Source organism: Scomber japonicus, chromosome 8 (genome assembly GCF_027409825.1).
Source record: "Scomber japonicus isolate fScoJap1 chromosome 8, fScoJap1.pri, whole genome shotgun sequence".
NCBI lineage: Eukaryota > Metazoa > Chordata > Actinopteri > Scombriformes > Scombridae > Scomber > Scomber japonicus.
Genome location: NC_070585.1, coordinates 25,812,735 through 25,837,367, shown reverse-complemented (window position 1 = coordinate 25,837,367; position 24,633 = coordinate 25,812,735). Strand labels below are relative to the sequence as shown.

The window sequence follows — 24,633 nt, the reverse complement described above, 5'->3', positions numbered from 1 at the left end:
CATCTTCCATACTTTCGAGACTTCCACTTTTTAATTTTGATGCCGAAAAACTGTCACCAAGCAGCCACAGTGCCGGTGAGAGATTGGAAAATTGTTACTGACCTGAAATCCACTGTGACATTCGGAAAATAGCCTATTATGTCTCAGCTTTCAGATAAAACCGTGAAAAATCTTTCATGAGAGAGCTGAAGAACTATTTAATCCAAGATGCTAATGATGACAGGTGTCATGTAGCTTCACATTTATAACTATAATATCAAAATGATTTATAATAATCTAATAAATTAATTTAAAATACTATTATATATCATATACTTATATTACATTGAGTAGTGGTAGTAATGTTATTTCTTTTGATACAAACATTGTTTATATTACTTTTCAGCTAAAAGATATTGTGAAAGCACAACACTGATGTGTGAAAGCCTTGTTCACACTAAATGAGCTTCCAATAAGCCCTATGGCCTCCTCCCCCACTGTTCCACCACTAATCATTGCCTGACTGTCATGGTGGTTTCCTTTGGTGGCCTGGGTGGTTGCCTGGTGAGAGGTCATGTTGGATTAGAAAGTACCCTGTGTGATATAGGTTACCGCACTGTGCTACTAGCAGGGTGCTGGGAGTGATGGAGCCTGCACACATACACACACACACACACACACACACACACACACACACACACACACACACACACACACACACACACACACACACACACACAAACATGAGTCACAGCTGTGACAGAGGCTGTATTAGATACATCTACTGCCCTGTTGATATAGGTTCACTCATTTCACTCTGTGATACTGTTTCCTAGCATTTTAAGCCTTTTGCTTACAGTAAAGTTGTCTGCGTTAGTCATACTTGTTGCAGACAGCCTCATCTCAACACCTGATATTTTAAGTGTCAAATGGATTTAAAGAAATTGATAGAAAATAGTTAACACACCAAATATTCAGAATTTGTCACTCACTGATATTAAAAATGTTGTGTAGTTGCACTGAATAGACTATATATTTTTTTTTCTAACCAACTGAAATCCTTTCATAATCATTTGTGCATTCTTGTATTTTAGCATTAAATGATCATCCTACTTTTTTTTGGCAGTGCCATTATTACACTGTACACAAAACCTGGCATGACAGCTGTTTTTTCCTTTCTCTCATGAGAGCATTTTTATCTCCTCATTACTGTACATTAAACAAATATAGATCTGTCCATCGGAGGGCACTGCAATGCAGAATCTCCCTCATTTCAGATGAAATGAGCTTTCAAATCAGACAATCTTCATATCTACAAATAAATACATATTCCATGAACAAAAACATATTGATCTGAGATTTTAGAGGCTTTTTAGTTGCATTAAATATGAGTTGTCTCTGTCTGAATCTCATTCCCTTTTACAGGCTCGTTCTCATAGTGACAGACAAAGAAAAACATTTCCCATGTCTGTAACCATGGCAGCCACTGAGAAAAAAAAATCACGTTTTGTGCACAAAAAAAGAGAAAGGAAAAATTCCAGCAATGGCTATTTTGCTGTCCTTTACATGAGCAATCCAGAGTCAATTTGCCTCAAACTTCATTAACATGACCCTGCTGTCATGACATAAGGTCAGCATCTATCTTGCTTCATTAAGCTGGAGACAGATTTCATATGAGAAGTCTCGCAATGATAGTCAGGGGTCATTTTCCAAACAGGTTTGCATGAATAATAGATGGCTGGTTTGGCAGATTAGGAGAGGTCAAGTCTCGCTGGAAGAAACAGCTGTGTTGTTGTGTGATGCACAGGATACATGCTGGCAGAGCAAGGGGAGGGGGGCTGGAAATACAGACATTTTTGTCCCTATTGTAATTCTCTACAGGTACAAAAATGCTGATGCATGTTAAAAAAAGCTGCAGGTTTGGATGCAAATCTAAGCCTTATAGTTGCTGTCTTACCATATATGGTCATAAAAAATAACATACGGTGATTAGGAATTCAAACCAGTGTGTTCATTTTTAATCACATGACATAGTGAAAAGTAATTTCATTATTTATTTTTTCTTTGCTTGTAAATTTCACAAATACATGGTCACAGCTTACTAGTGACCCATTTACACAAACTACAGGTGGAAAGTGTAAAACATTACAGTTGTTGAAGGAGTGGCAGTGTTACATGACCATCTAGACAGGAGCAGAGTGTTTGACATATCCACCTACAATATCTTCTCAAGAGCAAATCATAAGAATAACAAAATCTAATAAATACTTTGTTTATATTTATATTTTATCTTAATATACATGCATTTTTTAACATGCTAGGTAATTACAATGTTACACTTTGCATTGAAACGTAAATAAACAGCTTTAAGTCATTTAATTTGTAGGTAAAATCCCACTCAGCAAGGGCAAAAAAAAAAAATATATATATCAATTTATAAATGCTCTTTTATACGTCTGTGCATTTTCTGCTTGGTTGTTGCGCATTCAGTCTTTGTGGATTTGTTTACACAAATATTATACACAAATATTATATCTGCAATCCTGTATTAGCCTTTCAAGTACCATTATCAATAAATAAAATATTTCAATACAAGATGCAATATATCCATTTTAGGTAGCGCCCAACTGATATATTGGTCAGTTGATATTATTGGCCTTTAATTCTTTAGCTATTAAGGCATAAAGATAATATATTATGTTATATATATATATATAGCTATAGATATTTATACATGATTATTTATAATTACTTATAAATACTTAAAATTTCAGTGTACTAGTTCATTTTGGGTAATAAAGTTTATTGATAGTCTGTAAAATATCCTGTTCCCAATGTATATCTTTGTCCAAAGTGTGCACATTTGCTTATATATTTATATATGTATATGAAGAATATCGGCCAACATATCGATATCAGAAGGTTTTTACTTCCTAATATCAGTACCTGCATCAGCCCAAAAATTCCTGTATTGGTTGGGCTCCAATTTTAGGTAATGAAAGATAAAGATTTAATCATTATTTAATACACAGATGAATGATACTTAGCTATTTTTATGTAAAGATAAATGTAATAATAATATTTATAATACATAGTGTTTTTTACCTTCATCTCAGCAATCATTTTGGCATGAGTAAGTTTCATATTTCTCAATGTTCATTTCCAACCTTTCATGTGATCTGATCAATAAAGCACTCATGGGCGTGGAGTGAGGTGCTAAAGATAGAAGATGATTTCAAGATAATCACAAATATACGGACCAATAAACAACGTTAAAGAATAGGAAGGTGAAAGGGAAGAGGGCTCGGGCGTACAGGTCGACTCTTTTGGCAGCAGATGGTATGACTGGTTTCGGAGGAGGAGGTTTCTTGTTGTTCTTGGCCTGGGATTTGCCGTGACCGCCGCTAGTGTCAATGGGCTTCCCGTAGCAGTCAAAGTTCGACAGTTCAAAGTCCCGTGGGAGTGAGCCCACGATGCTGAAGTCGTTGGTCCGTAGATCTGATTTAGAGGTGCACACCTTCTTACAGCGAGTCTCTGCCACCTGGATGCAAGAAAGCAACATGATGAAAAAAACAGGTTAACTTTTATCATTTTAGCATTTTATTAGAATATGCTTTTACGTATCGAGAACATATGAGCCAAGATAAGACTAATGGTGTGACATCACTGCTGGTAAAAACCAACTGAGCAAAAGGACCAACATTACAGACAATAGAGGATCAAGTGTCTCACAAATTTAAAAAATAATAATTGAATAGACATACAGTGGTTTCTGGAGCTACAAAAACCTGAAATTTGTTATAAAAAATTATCAAATGCAATAATGCAAACAATTAAAGGATGCATGACACATTGTACAGTCTTCCTTGTCAGTATCCAAATTTCATTGGACAAATTCTTCTGTTCTCATTTTAAACAGTTCTAAAATTGAATCAATTATTCCAGTTTACACATGCACATTATGGAAAAGTGCTGTATCTTTAAATCACCTAAAAAGCCTTTTTGATTGGTAACAACACCATCCTACATACAAGAATAGAACAGACATGTTGGCAGTCATTCAGCATATCACATCCACTACATTCTGTCCTCCCTCTCTACCTCCCTGTGTGTTGATTGTGTACATATGTATTGTTTGTATGTTTCATGTATAAATGAATACATAACTTGATTTAGAGCTGGATGACCAAACTGCAAAAATCATCATGTGGAAATATTCCTGAGTAGTAAAAAATAACTGAAAGTGTGAAAGTGTCATGTATGTAGCTACGATATCTCTTACACATCAAATCCACACTGCAGGTAAGCTTCTTCTAAACTGAGATAAGCATTTCAGTGAGGCAGCTGAATGGGATGGCTGCATTCAAAAGAAAATAGACTACACTTTTAAAACGCAGGAAAGGAGCTGTTTGATCCTGAAGTTTGGACAGAACCCATGCTAAGTAAATCAAAACTACTGTTATTTTAAGAGGAAAAAAAAGGACTTTTTGGAGCCAAAATTAGACTTACTTTGAGCTCCAAAATGTTGCCTAATATGGCTGCTCTCTTCTGGGGTCCTGAAACCCCTCTACAACCTCTATGTGCAATCTCAGTGGACAACATGTGCTTATGAAAAACAATCTGCAAAAGGATGTAGTTTGATGTCATCCAAAAAATCCCTTTCATCAGTTTCCCTGAAGGCCTGCAGGGTGAACAGGATCTAATCAGACTATGGATGCTTACTCACTGAAGTCATTAAGCTCATTAAAGCTTCATTATTTTGATTTGGTTTTGACAAGGAAACCCATTAAACCTCAATGGAATAATGTAATCCTCTCAAACCAAATGTGGTCTGGAATAACGTAGACTCAGAGGTAAATTAATTTCAATTAGGCGTACATTTGGAAGACCATACAACATACTGCATGCCTCATGTTCATGTGAGTGTCAAACTTGAGTCCCGACTAAGCTGTGTGTATGTTAGATACAGTGCCAATTTTTAATGATTGGATTCTCCTGTTTTGCATTTAGATTAGATCTCCATGCAGGGCTGTGTTAGGCATAGACAAGCTAGGGCGCCACCAGCAGGAGGGGCGCCAAACAGGAGGAAGCAATTTCAGGCACCCAGTCTACCTTTAAATGTCCCACTTATATCTATGCATACAGTTTGTTGTTAAATCAACCAGGTGGTCACACTGCATTACACATTTACTGATTTTGAGAGGAGTCTGCAGGGTTAATCCGGATGAAGAAACTCTATGGAGGCTTACACTTGCCGTCTTATCATTCATTATCTTTTAAACGTGCTGGCTGTTTCCTATTATGTGTTTATTTGCACACACCACTGTGTAAGAATCAGATTTAGGAATAACAAGATTAGGTAAGTGTGTCAATGTGCCCTCGGCTAGTAGCTATTCGTTTGAATAGAGCATGTAATGATGAAGGTTGTAACGATCTACACCATTAAATTTATATGTACACTCTTGAGATCAGGGCCAGTCCAGGTAATGCTTTGCCTTAAATCAAATAAGATGCAGCCAGAGGTTTAAAGTGTTGGTTAGTGATGCAAGCAGAACACTTTTAATTGACATTTCTCTTTTTCAAGATTTATATTGTTTACCCTTGATGGACATCTGAGAAACTGCTATGACTGAAAGTAAATTCCTCTGATTTCAGCGATGTGTCTATGGTGTATGTACATTTTTTACATTCAGAGAGATACTGATACTCTATCTCTGAGAAAAAAACTGTGGTATTTTTGGTGCAAAATGTGTCAATCAGGGCTAAGGGTTAACTTACAAATAAATTCAAGGGGACAGGACAGAGATGACTGATTAGATAGTTAAAGAGCTATTTATATTCAAATGCCATTATGAGATGTGAGATAACAGACTGGTGGTGCAGAACGTACTTTACAGAAAGCTACATTTGGTGATTAATTCATTAAAAAGGATCATCAGATAGCATAAAGTTTTCACTCATCCAGTAACTCTTGTGATCACTGAACACAGACAAACACAAACCCACACAAACACACTCAAGTTGTCAAACCAGATGCACTGACATGTAAGGTGCTGACATGAAGCGGCGTCCCTCCGGTTCCGTTAACCGTGTTGTTCTTAGCAGCAGGGCTCTTTCCCACTGCTTTCTCCTTCGATGCCATTTTGGCCTTCTCTGCCTCGATGCGCTTTGGACTGTTGAGCATCACTTGAACCACGGCATACTCCACCAGCGAGGCAAAACCAAACAGCAGGCAAGCGATGAGCCAGATGTCGATGGCCTTGACGTAGGACACCTTTGGCAACTCAGAAGCCAAGGAGGTGCACTCAGAGGACAGAGAGAGCACAGAGAGGATGCCTACAAGGAGAGGAAAGACGAGTAACCTTGTCAGTCAGAAAAAGTGACAAGGAGTTAGATGTAAAAACAATACAAAAAATTTGCCAGTGTAAATTACCAGCTAGAATTTCTTTGAAAGAGTTGCCTCCTTATGTAGTCTACATGTTTGTTTTTTTCCTAGTAAGAATAAGGATTTGATCCATCTATTGTTGAGACAAAAGATCTGATGCATTTCACTTTCTTTGTACATAATAGCGAACAAAATTCTGTACAAAAGCTATACCAAAATGCTTACCTATTTATTAGGATTCATGATTGCTCCCTTTCCTCTTTCATTATTTGTTTTTTTAATCAGCTCTGATAAGCATCAAGATTGCAGGTTAGAGACACACCCCTCCACAACAGCAATTCTTTCAGGCAGGAGCAAAAACAATTACACTGACTCTAAGGAGGGTATTCTAACCACCATTAATGGGCATCACTTCCCTTCCATTAATGTAATGCTTCTTCAGAGAGACAATAAATACATTGGAGTGACAGATGGGTTTCACTTTCCGTCACTATGGTCACTCATCAAGGAGGAGTTCAAAGAGGGTTCAGCGTTTCTAATCAAACTGCTCTTTCCTTTGAAAGGGAGCAATGCCATAATGGTAGCCCAACCATTATTTAACAGAGAGAAACATTAAACATGGTGATATAACAGCTTTGCTTGTCCTTTGTGTCACACATAGAAATGTAAGATATTACTAATGTAATAGTAAACCAATTTACATTTGCATAGACTCCATTTGCGGGAAAGAAACACAGTGAGTACACATAACGTATATGTCCATGGGCACACACACACATAAAAGCTCACAAGACGCACACCCACACAGAGCAGTAAATGAGAATAGTCCCACACCTGGGTGTTGACTGACCTGGACTGATCCCATTTAGAGAGAAGTCACAGGAGGCTTCCAGAAGGAGTTGGAGTGATGATGGGATGAAAGTGGTGATAAACAACTGGAGGGAGGATGGACAAAAAGGAAGTAGTGGATGTCTGGAGTGGGATAACAATGGATTATCGTACCCATGCAGTCCTGCACACACACGGTGGCCGTGCGATACTGCACATAGGTGACATTGATATATCACACACGCTGAATTATGGAAGTAAAGGAAAAGTAGGAGGTGGACTGGACATATTTGTAGCAAACACAAACTTTGTCTGTATTGTTAATAGATTGTTTTATTCCACTATATGTAGCATTAGCATGATGCGTGCATGGGAAAGTGCTAAAATATATAGGCTACCGACAAATACACTAGGATTGTAAGCCATAGTGACTGTTATTCCTGTAAATTTGTTAAAAATGTTGAAAATAAATGTGTTTCAGGGGAGCTACGTTAGAAAATTAATATTCTGGTTGTACAAAAGTCTATAGTATGTATGTTTGTATGTATGATTTCATGACTTATAGTGTCCTTTTTCTTGAAAACGTATGCCACATTTAAAATCTGATGTTAAACCATCAAGGAATCAAACTTCATCTTCTTTATAAATACTGTAGCTCCAATACTAGGTTTGATAGCTAGTATGATAGAAATCATGATATTCAGAGTGATTAAAAAAAAAAGTGGTGAACAAATGGTGAATACTGAGAATGTGAACCAACATTAATGTAGAGTGACAGTAGATATGGATCTTGCCCGTGATTTATTCAGCAAGTAAACAGAAACACACACAAAATTGAGCACCAATACTGAGCTGTCCTCTTGTACCCCTCAGGGCTCAGTCTAGTAATCTAACTGGTTCTGCTTCAGGGTATAGGCAAATTGTGTGCAACCCTGGTTTGTAGAGACAGCACTGCTCCTCATGTGGCCCAGAACATCCCTTCATTAACTGGGTTAATAGGGATCAGGTGTGCCTTGCTGGCAGGCTAGTGTCTCCTGGTTCTTTCTGTTTTCTGAACAGACCTTTTTGCCCAAACTCATTACTATAAGCATTTATCAGAAACTCAAGAGCTTGTACTTGGCTTCTAGTATCAGCTCAGCTTTATATCCTACATGATTTAAACTTCAAGTCATCCTGGAATATCTAATTTGTGATGCCTGTGGAAATCTGTGTATATGGCTAAACAGTGTTCAATAGGCAGACTACAAAATTGAGTGTTAGGTTAGAAAATGAAATCAGGTGGGGCAATATTTTTGATTTTTAGCCATTTAAGTAATTTAATGTGACTTGAGAAGTTAGAAGATCAGGGACAGGCATGAGGAAATCAAACCTATGAGCCTTGGTTTTATCTTGGTAAACACAAATAAGCAAACCTTTTACGAAGACCAACCTACAAAAACTACAATTATTGCATAGCACAACCTTGATCAAATTTCAACAGATTTTAGTTATACACTAAGAAAGAGTTACTTGCACCCACAAAGCCGATGCTGTGTGTCCAATCTGTCAATTACAACTGTCTTCAGTGATTTATGATGTACAGAACAATACTGGACATAGGCTCATGCTTAATAGATAAAGTCCTTCATGGTGTCAAAGTGATTGATGGTGTCATGCTGGAGATGAGTGGGGTCATAATATCAGTGATCCCTAAATAAATACAAATCTTTCAGATATGTTTCTATTTGCTCTATACAAATTTAAATCCGTCACATCTAATTACCTCAATAAAAAACTCTCATCCATTCCCATTTTTTACATAGCGTCCAACCATGTCCTCAATCTGGTTGAACAGCACAGTGGATATTTATAGATCCTTTGTGTTGGTAAATGGCAGTGGAAGATGACAGACAGAATCAATAGACTCAAAATAAGACCTTACCTAAAGGGACCCTGGCGGCACTCGCATCAGGGTTGATCCAGAAGGACAGCCAGGAGAGGACCACGATGAGCAGCGTGGGGGCGTAAACACCCATCATGTAGAAACCGACCTGTCGCCTTAGGGTGAAGATAACCTCCACACATGTGTAGTACCCTGTATCCGAAAAGAAACAATGGTCAAACATAGTTAAATAACCACACTTGGAAACACAGTATGTCAGGCAGGACAAACTACTGACATCATACACAAGGTAGATGCGTCCCACTTCTGGATCCTCTAAAGCCAGGTCTCCCCTGATGAGACAGTCTAGCCTTATAGAGACCAAAATTAATGGTGCATTCAGACCATCTTCATCCATTTGGCCCGTTGTGACTTATTCAATCTAGAAATTTGAACTAACCGTAGGAGGATACACTGTCTAAATGGGAAAACAGCAGGTGGAAGAAATGGCCCAATACTGACTTGGTCTATTAAATCCACATTAAGCATTTAGAGGAAAGGATTGACAGAAGCCAAGTTAAGTCATCTATCTGATTGGCCTCCTTTTTCCCAAGCACATAGCAAAACACAGCTGTGTGCACCATTGGTAGTAGACAAAACAAGAGGTCAATATTAAGGTTAAGGACTTTAACAACATTACAGCAACTTTAGTTTAGCTAAGACCTATTTACGCACTAAGGGCAGCACCCCAAAACACGCTGCAACCTGTTGATAACGTGCCAACTATGTAGAGGACCTAGACCTGTCTTTTGACAGTAAGGCAGATTATATCTCTTAACAGTACCACATAGATTTCTACACATAAATGATCAATTTTAAACAATCCATCTGTCTCCATTAGTTCTGCTTAAACTGGTATGGAATAAACATCTATACACTTCAAGCCTCCTACAGCAGTATTGTGTTTCTGCCCTTTGAGGCTGGTCGGTAGGTCCAATGGGATGGATGGGCTGCAGTAATATTTGACTAGCCCAGGGATCTCTGGGTGAGTTTTACACAGCATATAAGGGCTGCCTGTGTCGCAGAACAGGCTCAAACCAATCGTACACAGAAGTGATCTTTGTGTCTTGCCAGGTTCCCATAGCAACCTGTTAAAAGGCTGACTCATTGCCAGCAGTGTGCCTCCCATGTGTGAGAGCACTGAGGTCATACCAGCTCTGTTGGCTGATAGAGATTTTCCATTTCATTGCAAGTGTTGTTTTGTATTCGTATTGGTCTAATTATGTGTATTGTGCGGTACCGCAATCTTTCTTGTGGTTTTTCTTCATTTTTATTATAGGAAAATTGAGTATTTTTAGCCTTGTCAGCATCCTGGGAAAACACCCAGTATGTTAGCCAGTGTAACATACCATAGATAAGTCTGTGTGTTATTGTACATCTACCTCTACCCAAAAGCTATGAAATAACTGTGTAGCCACACAATATTAAATATTTTACAATAGAAAGAATTCAATGTGATTCTCAATAATCAAAGAATAAGACATCAGAGAAGTAACTACAGGATAGTTTGGACAGGTGCATACATTAGACTTCAATTTGAACCATATTTAAAATTTGAACTTATGCAAAAATGAATGTTTTTAAAGTTGTATTCCATGTGTTATCCCTTGTATTCATGTTTTTATTTAAACATGTAAAATCTTACACCAGCCTTACTGAGGATTGCCCAAACTTAACTGTAAATATAAATAGGAATGCACTGGTCCATTCACCTCAATGGTATCAGCACAGATGCTAATCTTAGTGAGCAGATCAGATATTGGCCGAGATGTGACCAAAATAATGGTCAGAATTTCACATGTCACATCAGTCAGTGTCAATATATGTCAAAATAAATTTGGTGTTTCCACTATCAGTTATGTTTTATTCTAGCTGTTTTTCTGGACTCTACTTAAGATGTTTCACTCTGTGATTTTACTTCCCATCTCCCACAGTTCACAACACACACACATCTTTGCGTTAAAAGATTGAAATCTTTATATTACAAAAAAGAAGAAAAAAACCCACTGCCCATCTTTAACATATTGTAAGCAGGACAACAGCATTGAAATAATCGTTCTACCTTTGCCAGAAAAAAATGTCATATACCTTACATATGGTCAGATAAGAACGTCCAATTGCAGCCTGCTACAGCTACCAAGGATCTGAGAGATTTCATCTTTCAATCAACAATACTCCACTAATCTTACCTTCACAAAAAGATCATCCTTGCTTGATTTCATTGACTGGGAACTTATAACACTTTAAGCCTATCACACCACCAATACCAATACAATGTGCCCAATCATCACCTCTTGAGCAATTCCAAGATGTCATTACGAACAAAAGACATTTAAAATTGTCAAAATATGAAAAAAAAGCCCAAAGGTGAAACTCAAACATTAAATCTGATATCAAAACTTTGTGGAGACATTGTAGTTGACATCAAAGCTAAGTTATTAAATTATTAAATATCTAAATATCATTTTTGTAACTTGCTTTTTGAGAAAACTGAAGAAAATTTGACTTTTTAACTATGACAATACCTGTTGCCTCATAGAATTTGGTGCAGTTTCCATAATCAATGTCTTCTTGTCTGATATCAAACTGTGGCAGAGCGATGGCATCCATTTGCACTGGGTCTCCTGTCTGCCACATGAACTGCAGGTCATCTGTGGTGTAGCCAACTGGATGAAAGAGGCACACAAAAGTTACACAAATAAAATGAATGCATACACATACAGCATACATTCAGAGGACAACAATGTAATGAAAATGCAATAATATATGCAGAAAGCTGTATGTCTCCGCAGTTGGGTTTGTTATATTGGAGGGAAATGGCTTGAGGTTATTTGCTTATTTGGTCTAAACTGCTATGTAAACAAGATGCAATAATCACAGTCATGCTCAATTAGCCGTGAGACTTTCACAACCATAAAATATGATGATTTATTCCACTTATCAAAGTAAAATTGGCTTCTAAACACAAGCAAAAAGCACCTATTTACCCCAAAACAACAACCTTAAAAAAAGACTGAATATATTCCCCACTCATAAATACTGAATCGCCCAAATACCAACAAGGAGATGTGTTAACTGATGAGGTGGTTTAAAGTGATGTCATTTCAGGAAACTCACAGCTTTCAAGTTGCATTTTACACCTCTGTGTGTCCATAGGGAACAGTGTCAGGTCCAGTGGGCAAGACAGGGTGACGGACAACCTGGAGGGGGAAGAGAAAAATTGTGTTTTCAGTTTTTTTGTTTGCTTTTTTAAAATTATTTATTTATATCCTTCTTGTTGTTGCCGACTTACACTCATAAAAGCACCTTGTTTCCATGACACTAGTATTGCCTGGTGATATTTTTCTAATATTACGCCTGTTTCTCTTATAATGAATGCGGACAGGATAAACAATGATATGCTCAAAATTGCAGACGAATCACAAGGTTTATATCTGAAACCTAACACAACAGTTGCAGTTGTATATCTAAAAACTTGCATTGAACTTATTATATCATGATCATAATTATCTGTGACTGGAAATAAAAAATAAGGAATCATTGCAAACAAAGAAAAAGCTTACCCTAACTTGCCCTAACTTCCTAACTAACAGGATTAAAAATAATCATTGAAGATTTGGAATGCATTAAAACTACAAATAAACAGTTTTTAATTTAACACTTTAGGGAGGGTTCCCAGTTAATAATCCTTTAAAGCACAGGAAAAATCATTATAATGTTTTTCTTTTGTATTATTCACACTTGTATTTAATATTAGATATAACTTTCACATTTTTGTCTGGAAATAACTTTTATGTAGCCTGGTAATATTCAGAATGAGCTGCCTTTTTCTTTCATTTGGTTTCATTCTTTCAGCCTAACATCTTCAAAGTATTTTTTCAGACAGGGGCTTTTAGTTTTGTTTTACTCTCATCGGTCAGTAATGAGTGGATTGAGTGAGAGAAGTGAAGTGAAGTTTTGGTATATATATATGTTCAATAAAGAGTTCATTATATAGTGTTCAATAGTTGCTTTTTCAGTAAATTAACTAAAAGCAACTTGTACGCCATATTTCATAAATGTATCTAGCTATGTAAGGAGATGCCATTCCCTTTCCTGATCCCACCTCCTCAGCCCTGATAACTCAATTGTTTCTCTATAATAAAGTGTGCGCTATATAACTTACTTTTTTATTAGACATCAGACGTTCTAAAGGTGAGGTTACATTTTTCTGTAGCAACTGAATTACTGCTGAAACAACCTTACTTTGGAAGCATATTTCATTAAACTTTTAAATAGCATGTATCGTGTGCATTTCCAGGTCTATATTTATATTAAGGGGCTCGACTGGAATATCACGATTTACAATTCAAAAAATTCTCTTCATGCAGCCTCTTTTTTAGTTCCTATCTCTTTAAGGTCCTCCTCCTGATGAGCCCACTCTGTTTTGATTAGTCAGATATTGGGAGCTGGCCCTTGTCAGATTTCTGGAGGCCATGTAAACAAACAGTAGCAATTTCAATTTCTTATTTATATAGTGCCAAATCACAACAAAAGGTATCTCCAGGTACTTGCATAGTTTTGCTTCTTTTTTTCATTCTTTACTCAAAATATTCTCAGCTACATTTGTACATGATATAGCCTGAGTCCAATCTAAAATATGCGTAGATAATTAGGGCAACCCATGGAACAACCTTAGCAACAAAGCCTATGGATAACCAAAGAGGTTACATAGCTATTTTTTAAACTTTGACATAGACATCCAACATCATAAAAGGAAGACAATGGAGAAAGAAAATGAACAATTATTACCTCATACTGATGAGGACATCTCCATTACGGAAGATGAAAAGGAGAATGTTTTCTTGAGTAACGTCATGAAAGTTGGCACTCTTTTCATTTGCGAAGAACAGGTCAGGTTTCCAGAGACATTTAAACATCTTGGGATCAACAGTGAGAGAATCAGACTTGAAGTCCTGTGGCAGCTTCAGCCTGGGGTCATTCCAGCGCTGCCGCAAGAAGATGTTGACTCTGTAATCCTGTTAGATTCAATGCCAGACAAAGACAAACATGGTAAATGTTTCGTGTCGTATTGATACTGCAGGACACAAAGTAAGTATATGTTTTTACCCACGACACATTTGGGATGCTCCTTGAATACTAATGCTTTGTTGTGGAGTCAACAATGCGAGATTAATGTGAACATTTGTTTTTACTTGTAGCTTACGCCTTTCCCGTGTTAATACGTGTCTTCTCCGGTTTTAACACAGTTCATTGACTTTCTTCAACATATGGAAGTTCAAAGGTATTGACAAGTAACCTTTTGAGTTGCTCAGTGTAAACATCCAGACCACTTCGAGGTGCTGAGTGAAATTCAACAGCTGCACTGAAAATTCTCATGACAGGTACATTTAAGAAAGTCAACATGCGGGGAACTGCACAGTCGAAGGGTCAAATGTTATCAATACAGCAACATATGATACGGCAAATACCTCAATAACGAACCTATATGTGAAACATCTACACTGATGTTGGTGGGAAAGTGGGAAAGTCTTTGGGGCCTTCAGACTTTTTTTTGTGCCTGTTTTCATTGTGTCCCTCAAGCTGTTCTGGGACCAGGTGTTAGGAGAGACTATTAATGCTGAAAGTGAAGATGGATGACGTGTCAAATAAAGCTGCCAAAATACCAGCTGTATGTGTGAGCGTGTTTGTGGTGTTTCCATGTTTAGCTTCTACCTTCCATCACTTCATTATTCACAGTTTTGATGATTTCAGTTTCCCTTTTTTTATTTATTTTTTTTAATGCAAGAACCTTGTGTCTGCTAAATCTGTCTTCGCTTAATCTTCTGTATTTTCATGCATCACTAATGTTCTGTTTAAATATTTAAAATGACTGCATTTTCTCATATACTGAGAACTTGTGACATCACCGGTAGGACCCATTAGAGACCATGACCCCACCACCACCCCCACTACCCACCATCACCACTGACATAAGAGACAGAACACGTACACGGAGGATGTACTTTTCAACTATAACAATGCAAATAATGGAAGTGGAGTACTCTTTTGTGCCAGTTATTTTTCCTATTTAAAAGAGCACTCTACTGATTTCACATTGCACTTATAATATATTGTCTGACTCCTGATAGTCAGATTTTTTAAAGTATAAAACCAAGCAGAATCAGATATATTATCTTTCTTATTCTACATATTCTTCTTGTCAAAATCTGGTGCCTGCATTATCCACAATTTAATCAACTGCACAGATTGAAGTGTGTCGTGCACGTAACAGCTAATGTAGCCTTGAGACACTAGCCTTAAACAGAGATGAGCAATGGTCTATAAAGGTCTGGTAAGCTCACCTCTTCCTAACCCCAAATCCCCAAATGCAGTAGGTCTCCAAAAGAGCTGTAAACAGACTTTGGTGAGTAAAGTCGAAGGAGTTCCCTTAACACAACTGTGTTCAGAAGCCAAAGTCTGGTCAATAAGTCTTCCAGTGCAAAGAAACTCACTTTAAACGGAATGGATGAGGTGTCCAAACATAGTGGAGCATAAATTCCAGTAACATCTGCTGACCTAAGTCAGACTGGATTGCCTCTTACTTCCATGACCGTTACACATCTGTTATAGCATGTCTGTGGTTGAGTCTTGCTGACTGCTGGTTCATGTGAATGACACAAAAATAATATCTTGAAAGTGTTTCTGGTGTCCCTTATGGTATGGTTTAAACTATTAGTAAATTGTGAGGGGTTTGTCAAAGTGTGATGCTCAGGAAACTACCTTCATCATTTTAGAGCTTTCATTCTTCTCTATTCTGTCATGATCTACACTTCCAACTTTGGTAACCTTGATAAAGAAAAGTCACCTTTTGGTTTCCAGTCAGTATTTCTACTGTAATTGATCTACTGAGGCAAATGGAAAATAACAAATAAAAACAAAAAACTCAATGATCCATGCTCACTGGCTATTCTTTTACATAAGCGTTTTGTCAACATGTCAACATTATTATTATCACATATTTTAGCTACAACTACACCAAGGGAGCCAATTTTGGCATAATACCTTTTTCTTTTACTACGTTTTCCCTGGTTTGCTGACAAAAATATATCCTAACTGGAAAATATTTCAGTTACTGCCAAGTTTGATACTTAGAGACAGCCAACTGACCTGAATGCAGTTATATAGAACATCTGTTCTTAATGAAAGTACATTGGTTATGTGATTTTCTTTTTTCCAGCACTGTGGTATCTTCATCTAAACCACGGGGCTGCAAACCAAATGGACTGTCTGTGTGTTTCTTTACATACACAGTAACACTACGAACATTAGAGTCGTAATCTTTCCTCCTTCTTCCTTTCTACTGTTTAGACAGTAAGACATTTTTCACACTAAAATCCTGCCTGGGGACCAAAACAACACATACACTAAGCCAAATTCTCCTCTTCTACAGATGTTTGTACCATCAAAACTATCCTAAAGTGACTAATACAACAAAAATTCTGAACCCGGAGGAATTATTTGAACTCTCAGGGCCATTTTTACCTTTCATGGAAATCCAAAAAGCTAAGCACAGTATTGTGCAACAGTTCATTATACTATATATCTTATAATAAACCAAATATCATCCTGGATACATGCAAGATACATTGTACAACACAACTCCAATGCACTGATATGATGGCCCCTCTGCTTTGCTGCTCATGAAACTGCTGTGTTCTGTCTGCAGGGGCAGGTTCCTGATTAGCTGGTACACTGATCAGCAGGATGGGACACACCTGGGCTCTGTGTGCCCCATATATAAGCTTGAGAAGCTGGCAGTCCAGTCTCTCTCTTCTCTCTGACATGCATTAGTAACACCCGCACACTCACTCACTCACCCACTCCCTACATAACTGATTTCACAGACTAACCCTAATTATCTGATGTTTTGTGTTAATTCGGACTGCTTTGTTTTGATTAAATTTACTTTTGTAATATTGACCTGTGCGACTCCCTTTTTTTGCCATAGTCAAGAGACTGGCTGTGACAAATGATTATTGTCCTGGTGAAATGCAGAGATGATTGAAAGATGAATCTCGAGCAATGCATGGTCAATGTAATTTATTGTTGCACATGCATAACCTTAGTTAACCTTAGTAAACTATGTGAAAGGCATTCTTCTTCACTGTTATAAATGCATTATGGAATAGCACAAACAATTAAAAAAAACCTCTGCTTGCACAGTTTTATACACAGAAGCCTTAGTGTTGTTTATAAACTCAGCCATAACCCAGAATGTGCTGTATTTCCCTGCCAGTAAATATTTTTAGTGAGAACAGTGGTCAAATATATCTCATTTTGGAAGGCAAACCATCATTCCTGTACAACCTACTTTCAGATTCCAGATTCCAGCTAGTCCTCAAGCGACAGCACAAACAGCTACTGCTGGCTCTTTTCTGTCTGATAGAGACACAGGCCAATTCCCACACCTTCACCTTTCTAAAAACCAGACAAGGAAATACATCTTCCCTTAGGCTCACATCATGCTGTCAGTACTGTATTAGATTCCAATGAGATTTAACACAACCGTTTACTATCATCAACAAGAAAAACTTGCACAGGAAAACACAGATGCATTTCATATCATCACACAACATCAAGTTAGTTATTCCTCTCCTGATGAATACAATCATAAAGTGAAAATAGATCTATTAACTACAGTGGATGCATGACAGTGTTTGGCTGGGGGAGGTGAAAATGATGAGAGAGGGTTTCCTGAGATCAGATACCCCACAGTGTGATAAATTGAGGGGGAGAGGTGGCCAGCTGTCTTTCTCCTCCTTGAATCGCTTCCTTTCATTCTCTTTCTGTCTTTCATAGGTCGTCCAGGGGGATAGGAAGACAGAAGCTGCCATCTGGGAGTGTCTCATCTCTCTTTTTTCTGTATCAGTCATGGCTCTTACCTGTTCGTCATTTCTCTATCCTGCAGCTTTTTCCACCTTTCTCTGTCTCTTTTCTATGTACCCTTCTCATTCTTCTCAGAAACCTACTTTCATCTTTCTCCTCTTATGTCTCCTTTTTTCATATTCTAACTCTTCTTTCAGCTTATGTATTTATCTTCCTCTTTCTCCCGTAACTCCATCTCTGTATTCATTATTCCCTTTGCTCTTAACATCTTTAGCCACTTGTGTCATCTTTCTTTTCTTTTTCCCATCTCACCTCTACTCCCATTCTTCCTGTCTCCCCCCTTTCCTGCTCTTTCATTACAGTACATTGCCTTTGACTTATTTATTTTCTCTTCTTCTTCTACTTTTTTTTGTTTAATTCAGTTCCCACCACCCCATATACCTTGAATTTGAAAGATTTTCCACTTTCACCATGTATCATCCTAATAAGTCAATAATTAATCCTTGTGTGAACGCCTCCACCTCCAGTGGTGGATTTTATAAGAGAACAGACTCTACTGATCTGAAGCCAAAAAACGTCATTCCAGACCAGATTTTCATGCGGCTCAAACTTCAGAATACAAGAGCTAAGGCTTTTCTTACACTCTCTTGAAGTGAAGTACTGTATGGTATTGATCACTACTTTTGGACTGAGACACTGTCCAAAACCAAAGAAGGACTGTGGGAGACCAAGTTGAAACTTTTGAGCATGTTAAGTTACTTTGAAGACTGAAATTGGCAGTATATTCTATGACAAAAATTATGTTGTTCAAACATCAAAATATTAATTGTACCTCAGCTGCAACACTAACCCAGTATCACACCAAAGTATTTACACCCACCGGGTTCAGTGTCACGCCTAGGTGTGAAAAGTACACATGTGTATGTTAGGAACGTTTTACAATATGATGCCTCTATCAGCAGTAATCGACAGGACAACATAATTTCTCTGTGCTTTCCAAACCCGTTACAAATCACTGTTAAATAAATAATAAATCTGTTGTCACGTAAAAAAGATCAGGCTTGATGAAACAAATATTTTCCTACTGGAGCAAGAGCCTGCATGATTTGTGGGAGATGACATGAGGAAATATTTACTTTCCAGTATTTTTTTCAGTGAGTTAAGGAGTTTAAACTCTATAAAACTCTCCAAATAACAACCTGTAAAACTGTGCAGATTATGAGAGTTTGTGAGGTAGAATCAAGTCAAATCTTGATTCAGTCTCTCACTTTACTAGAGTTACCTTGTCACATGATTAGAGTGACTATAAGAGACTATAAATGTTTATTGGCTCCTCCCCGCAGCTTTAACTTAAAACACACTGGTAAGAAAAATCTTATTAGGAACCTTCAGGAATGTTCCCTTTATTGTTTCCTAAGTGATCAAGAGTCGACCCAGCGCTGTCCTTGAGTTTAATCTGTTCATTAGTATTCAAACTGCACTTCTTTATCAGCAATTAAGCCATCAGATAAATGAGGCATGAAAACCCCCAGTCTTCATAATGATTCACTGCTAAATGATCTGATACCGTCTAGAAAACATGCTCACGCATTCTTCCTCAAATTTGTTGAATAAAGCACTTTCCAGCCATGATCCACTGCTCCTGATTGGCAGAAATATTGATTACCAATACTGTCAGGCTGAAGTGGAATTGAAGTGAATTCTTACCATAGTTGTTTCCTGGATTGAGCCAAAGCTGTTGATGAAAATGTTCACTCTGTCCTCCACAGGAATTCCTGGATTTAAAAGGAGGAAAAACAGATATTAGTATAGAGTCCACTGTGCAATGAGACTGTAGTAAAAATGTCTTTGTTTCTGTATCAATACATATTGTTATTGGTGATTAAATACATTTTATTTCTGATCAAGATTTTTGAAAGACCCTATGAACTTTACAAAGTATTTCAAATGCTCCCTTGAGATCATCCTATCCCTACGCTAAACTGCTAAATGCTGTAGACATACTGCCATCTCACTCAACGCCTTTTGCATAAACTAACAAAATCCATGAATACAGTCCGCTCAACCTGCTTTATATGAATGATTTCCTTTGAAGTGTTTACTAGAGGATAAATTCTCTCAAGCAATTCAGAAAATGAGTAAACATAATATGGAGGCACATATAGCGCACATCTTCCATGCAGCAATGAAACCAAGCAAACTAATTAATATTCACTTTTAGCATTAGCTTAAAATTCTCAGCTCTCTTTTATAGACCTGCGTGGAGTGATGCACAAGGCGCAGTTTAGGAGATCATGACATAGATGTTAATGGATGGGGAACTTTCAGCCCACCCTGAAATCAACAGCAGATGTTTGGCCATTGGACCAGTCACATGCAGTCAGACAACACATCAAACACTGAGTCCCAGATACTTCTATTGCTGCCGAGTGGATGGAAACTATCATCCATTCACCTGAAGACTGGTAAGACCATCAGTCAAACGTAGAGGCAACCAGTCACCTCTTTGTTATTTTTATTGCAGTTTCTGTGAGACTGGAGGGTACTCCCTACAGTGTGACATTTACAGTACACTGTAAACACTGTGAAGATGGATACTTGGTGGGCACTGAAGTGACAGATATTAGAGGCAGAGATTTGCTTTTCGGTGACTTACTTTCAATATTTATGCTTAAACTCAAGTAACAAGATTAATGGAATGTGAACCATAATTTCCTGTGCCAAAAAATTCCATGAAAATTCACATTTTATCTTGTTTTTTATTAAGATTTGTGTCTGTCTTAAGTCACAAAACAGCATGTGTGCATAAATCAATGAAAATGTTGAACTGACTTTGAGAAAAGACAGTCAAGCCAAGAACATCAGCTTACCGTAACCATGTTATAGTATGTGATATATGCAAGTGCATGTTAAGGAGGGAATACATTTTAATTAATGTCTCAAGCCCCATTTATGCAGATACCTGTTCCAGCACCAGATCCCGCAGAGAAATCTAGAGGTACATATTCAAACTATATTTGTTTCTGTAATTAGCATGACACCACCACTGCAAAAATGTAAATTAAAAAATAGGCAGAAACAGATGAAGAGAGAAACAGACTTGCCTTTGAAGTTGGGCCTTATTCTGGGATCATAAGTGATCAGTAACCTGTTCAAGATGTTACTGGTTGAATTTGCAGGGACTCGGGCCAGATCCTCAGATGACAGCTGTCTGCAAACAAAGAAGACCGGGAATCTTAGGCACGATTACATTAACAGATCAAATTCCTGACAGATGAACAGTGCAGATGCACAGCACACCCATTTCTACTCTGTATACTCTTTGATTAAACTAAAACTTGAGAGAGCTACCAGTTAGGGATTAAATTAGCTTTTAGTATTCGGACCACCCATGCAATGTGAGTAAAGATATGATGTGGTGCTATTCTAAGATGTTTCCAGAACCTGACTGGGAAGGATGCAGATAGATGATAGAGATTTTTTCCACCTTCAATGACAATTAAGCTAGTTTTGACTAAATACCAGCAGAAATGTACTAAGCATTTCAATTGCTAACATCTGTATGCTATCATGCTCACAGTAACAATACAAACATGCAGGTAATGTTTATAATTGATGTTCAACATTGTAGATTAGCCTCAAATATCAGTATTGGCTGAGTTACTATTAATTCACCCAATTTTCACCAGATTTATTTTTACTTGCCTTGAGAAAAAAAAGATTTCAAAGAATTTAGTCAATCACTCTGTGTGGGTATGAGTATAAATGATTTTGTCAAGACATTCAGTATATATTTGGAGTGTATTTCTACATTTTCTTGAAACCAAAGTGAAATTTTCCTCTTCAATCAACATGCGAAAGAGCAAAAAAAAAAAGCTGTCTACTGAAAATGACCACCATAATAGAAAGTGGCGACTCTCAAATACGTTGTGTCAAACAGCATTTGTTTTCTGAGGTTGACTGATGAAAAAACAATGGGACAGAGAGGAGGAAGGGGAGAACAGGATCTGGCAGGAGAGAAAGGAGAAACTTAAAGCATCCCTGTGGGTGGCAATGAATTCTCCTGCCAAAGAATTTCCCCTTCTTAAAGCACTTTACATATCATTATGTAAACCTTATCATGCACTGAGGACGAGTTAAAGTGCTCCGCAGGAATGCTGTGCAGTGTGTGTACGTTCTGCGGTTCCCCTGATCAAAGTGAAACACATAATTCCCATCCCCTAAACCCTTTTTTTTCTCTCTTTTAACAGACCGTTCTGACAACCTCCAGCACAACAGCTAAACTGGAACCAAGTGGTTCTCTTGATCCACAAAGGCATCTGCAGCACTAAACACGAGATATGTCATACAGCTTACACTTGCCAATACTGGGACTACATCAAACGGTTTCTCCCTCATTTCAAGAAGTCTCATTGTCAAGACATTTGTTACCATTTAAGGAAGCAGTGAGTTCAGCTTTCCAATACGGAGAGCTAATGGACACTCCAAAGGCACGTCAGGCCATACTGATGCTCATTCTGGACATGAGAAATATAAAGTATTTACTTATTTAGTCTATTCATGACCCAACAACTTCTCTGAAACCTTATTTATTATTCTCACACTTCTTCACAGTGACATTTGCTATCAGACAACTGCAGCCAGAAGTGCTTAGTAATGACCAAGATAGTAATCAGTGTTGTTCAAAAAATATGTAGCATTTTAAAACATGTCAGATTGTAAGTGTTCAGTGTTTTTTATTCATTTCTGGAATCCTCATTGGTAAAGCAAGAGATACAATCTGGTCAAATAAGGTACTGGGGAGTTTGATCCAAAATAAACAAAAACAGACAAGATTATTTTAGTTAATCTTTTTTACTGAATATATATTAGAAATACTACATGAAAACGTTGTATAATGTCTTCTGTGGCTGTGCAGGAAAATAAGCCGAGTGATTGCATCAGGGTTATCTCGACTTGGGCTTGAAACTACAAATGTAAAACCAGGGTCCCAGGGCTGTGAGGAAATTCTGATGCAGTGGTCACTCTGTTTTGTGGATCATGTGAGATACACTGGCTATGAAAACACTCAGAAATGTTCAAAACATCAGACAAACTCAGAAAGTATATAATGAAAATTCCATCTGTCCTATTAAGAAGTCTAAAATAACTGTATCTTTAAATGATTGTATGCCATTCATGTCTGTATGGAGCCTGCAAGAAGTCAAGCAGCATGGTCAGAAGTCTGTAACACGTATGCTCACTATCTGCTTGGAAAAAGAAGGACTCTATTGATGCAGAACGGACCTCAGGAGCCTGAAGAACGTTTTTTGGCGTGTGCGTCCACTGAGCAGCTTTCATAGGAATAAACAGGGCATCATCTTTGTTCCAGTCACCAATGAATGAAAATGTGTTATGGGAAATGTATTAAGGATGCCTTACTGTCTACAGCATCAATTCCCTGCTTTAATGTATCTCTTGTGAGTAGTACAGCTTTATGAAAGAATAACACTAAACTGCTGAAATAACCTTTTTACATAAAACTTCTATATTTGAGCAGAGAGCCGCCCTGACACTGAAATTAATTCATCACATCATCATGTTGTGTCACTGTACTAACTCCGACAGACAGCCCTGGGTGTTGTTTCCTCTATACTTACGATGGACAGTAAACCTGCTTCCCTTTCTTTTTCCCCTTCTTTGTTCCTTTTTCTTTGGCAGATCCTCCCTCTAGACACAGAGAGAGAACCAAGAGAAAGAGGGCAAACTTCTTAATGTCCATTCTGGTGCGAGTTGAGCCTGTGGAGCATAAACATAAACAGTGTAAATAAAGAGAAGAAGCCATCAGAAATTACTCAAGCTTAATAGCGTGCAATTGAACAATTCAAACTGAATTGTTTTCTTTTAGAGTCAACACATCTCAGCATTTATTTTCACACGTGACAATGGAAGGCGGTAATAAAAGCGCACATGGAGGAGTACTTAATCTATTTCCTAAACACTGTGACTTTGGCTCTTACACTCTTGATGTGATGCATTCTCATTTGTTCTGAATTCCTGTCACATACAGTACATGTCTGAAATGTAAATTAATCAATCTGACATGGTTTAATCAAGTAGAGCAAGTTCAAGCATAAATCCAATCAGTGGAGTAATGCACCTGAATAACGATGGTCATTCAGGACTCTTCAGTTGAATGTGACCTCTACATGATGGCTGAAATCTATTTTATGTGAAATACTTTCTTCTTCAGTTAAGAGCCAGCAGGCAAGAGGCCGTTGTTTTGCATGTAGTTGTAGATTCCCATTGTTTCTTCCACACTTGTGTATCATGATATTTATAAATTGTGTCATTTGATTTGATCTACAGTGTGAGAGGTGTGGCATTCAGTCACCTCTTACACCACAAATACTAAAATGTAGAAGATAATATGCTGCTATGTGTTTATCATTCATCTTTTTGATAGAAAATCTAATTCCGATATAATGCTAACACAACTATACATGTACAAATGAACAGTTCTACGAGCAGGCAGTACATTTTTGCATTTCTTGATAGGGGCTATTAATCAGCTAGCAGCTATAGTACCTGTGTGATTAATTTCCCATCTAGAATATCATTGCCCTTTCATTGCATAGGGACATTGAGACCAACAGCAAAGCCAACAGTCTCA

At 37.6% G+C, this 24,633-nt stretch overlaps 1 protein-coding gene across 1 annotated transcript; it reads right to left on the bottom strand.

Moving 5' to 3' along the window:
• Positions 1 to 3,223: 3,223 nt before the first annotated feature.
• glrbb (glycine receptor, beta b) lies at positions 3,224 to 23,766 on the bottom strand. Its single transcript, XM_053323931.1, has 9 exons — positions 23,621 to 23,766; positions 21,086 to 21,192; positions 19,689 to 19,756; positions 13,905 to 14,131; positions 12,231 to 12,313; positions 11,639 to 11,779; positions 9,114 to 9,266; positions 6,023 to 6,315; positions 3,224 to 3,520 (listed from the first exon to the last, which is right to left on the bottom strand). Exons 1-9 carry the CDS (start codon positions 23,740 to 23,742, stop codon positions 3,224 to 3,226), a joined length of 1,491 nt encoding a protein of 496 aa, XP_053179906.1. The 5' UTR covers positions 23,743 to 23,766.
• Between the last annotated feature and the right edge of the window lie 867 nt (positions 23,767 to 24,633).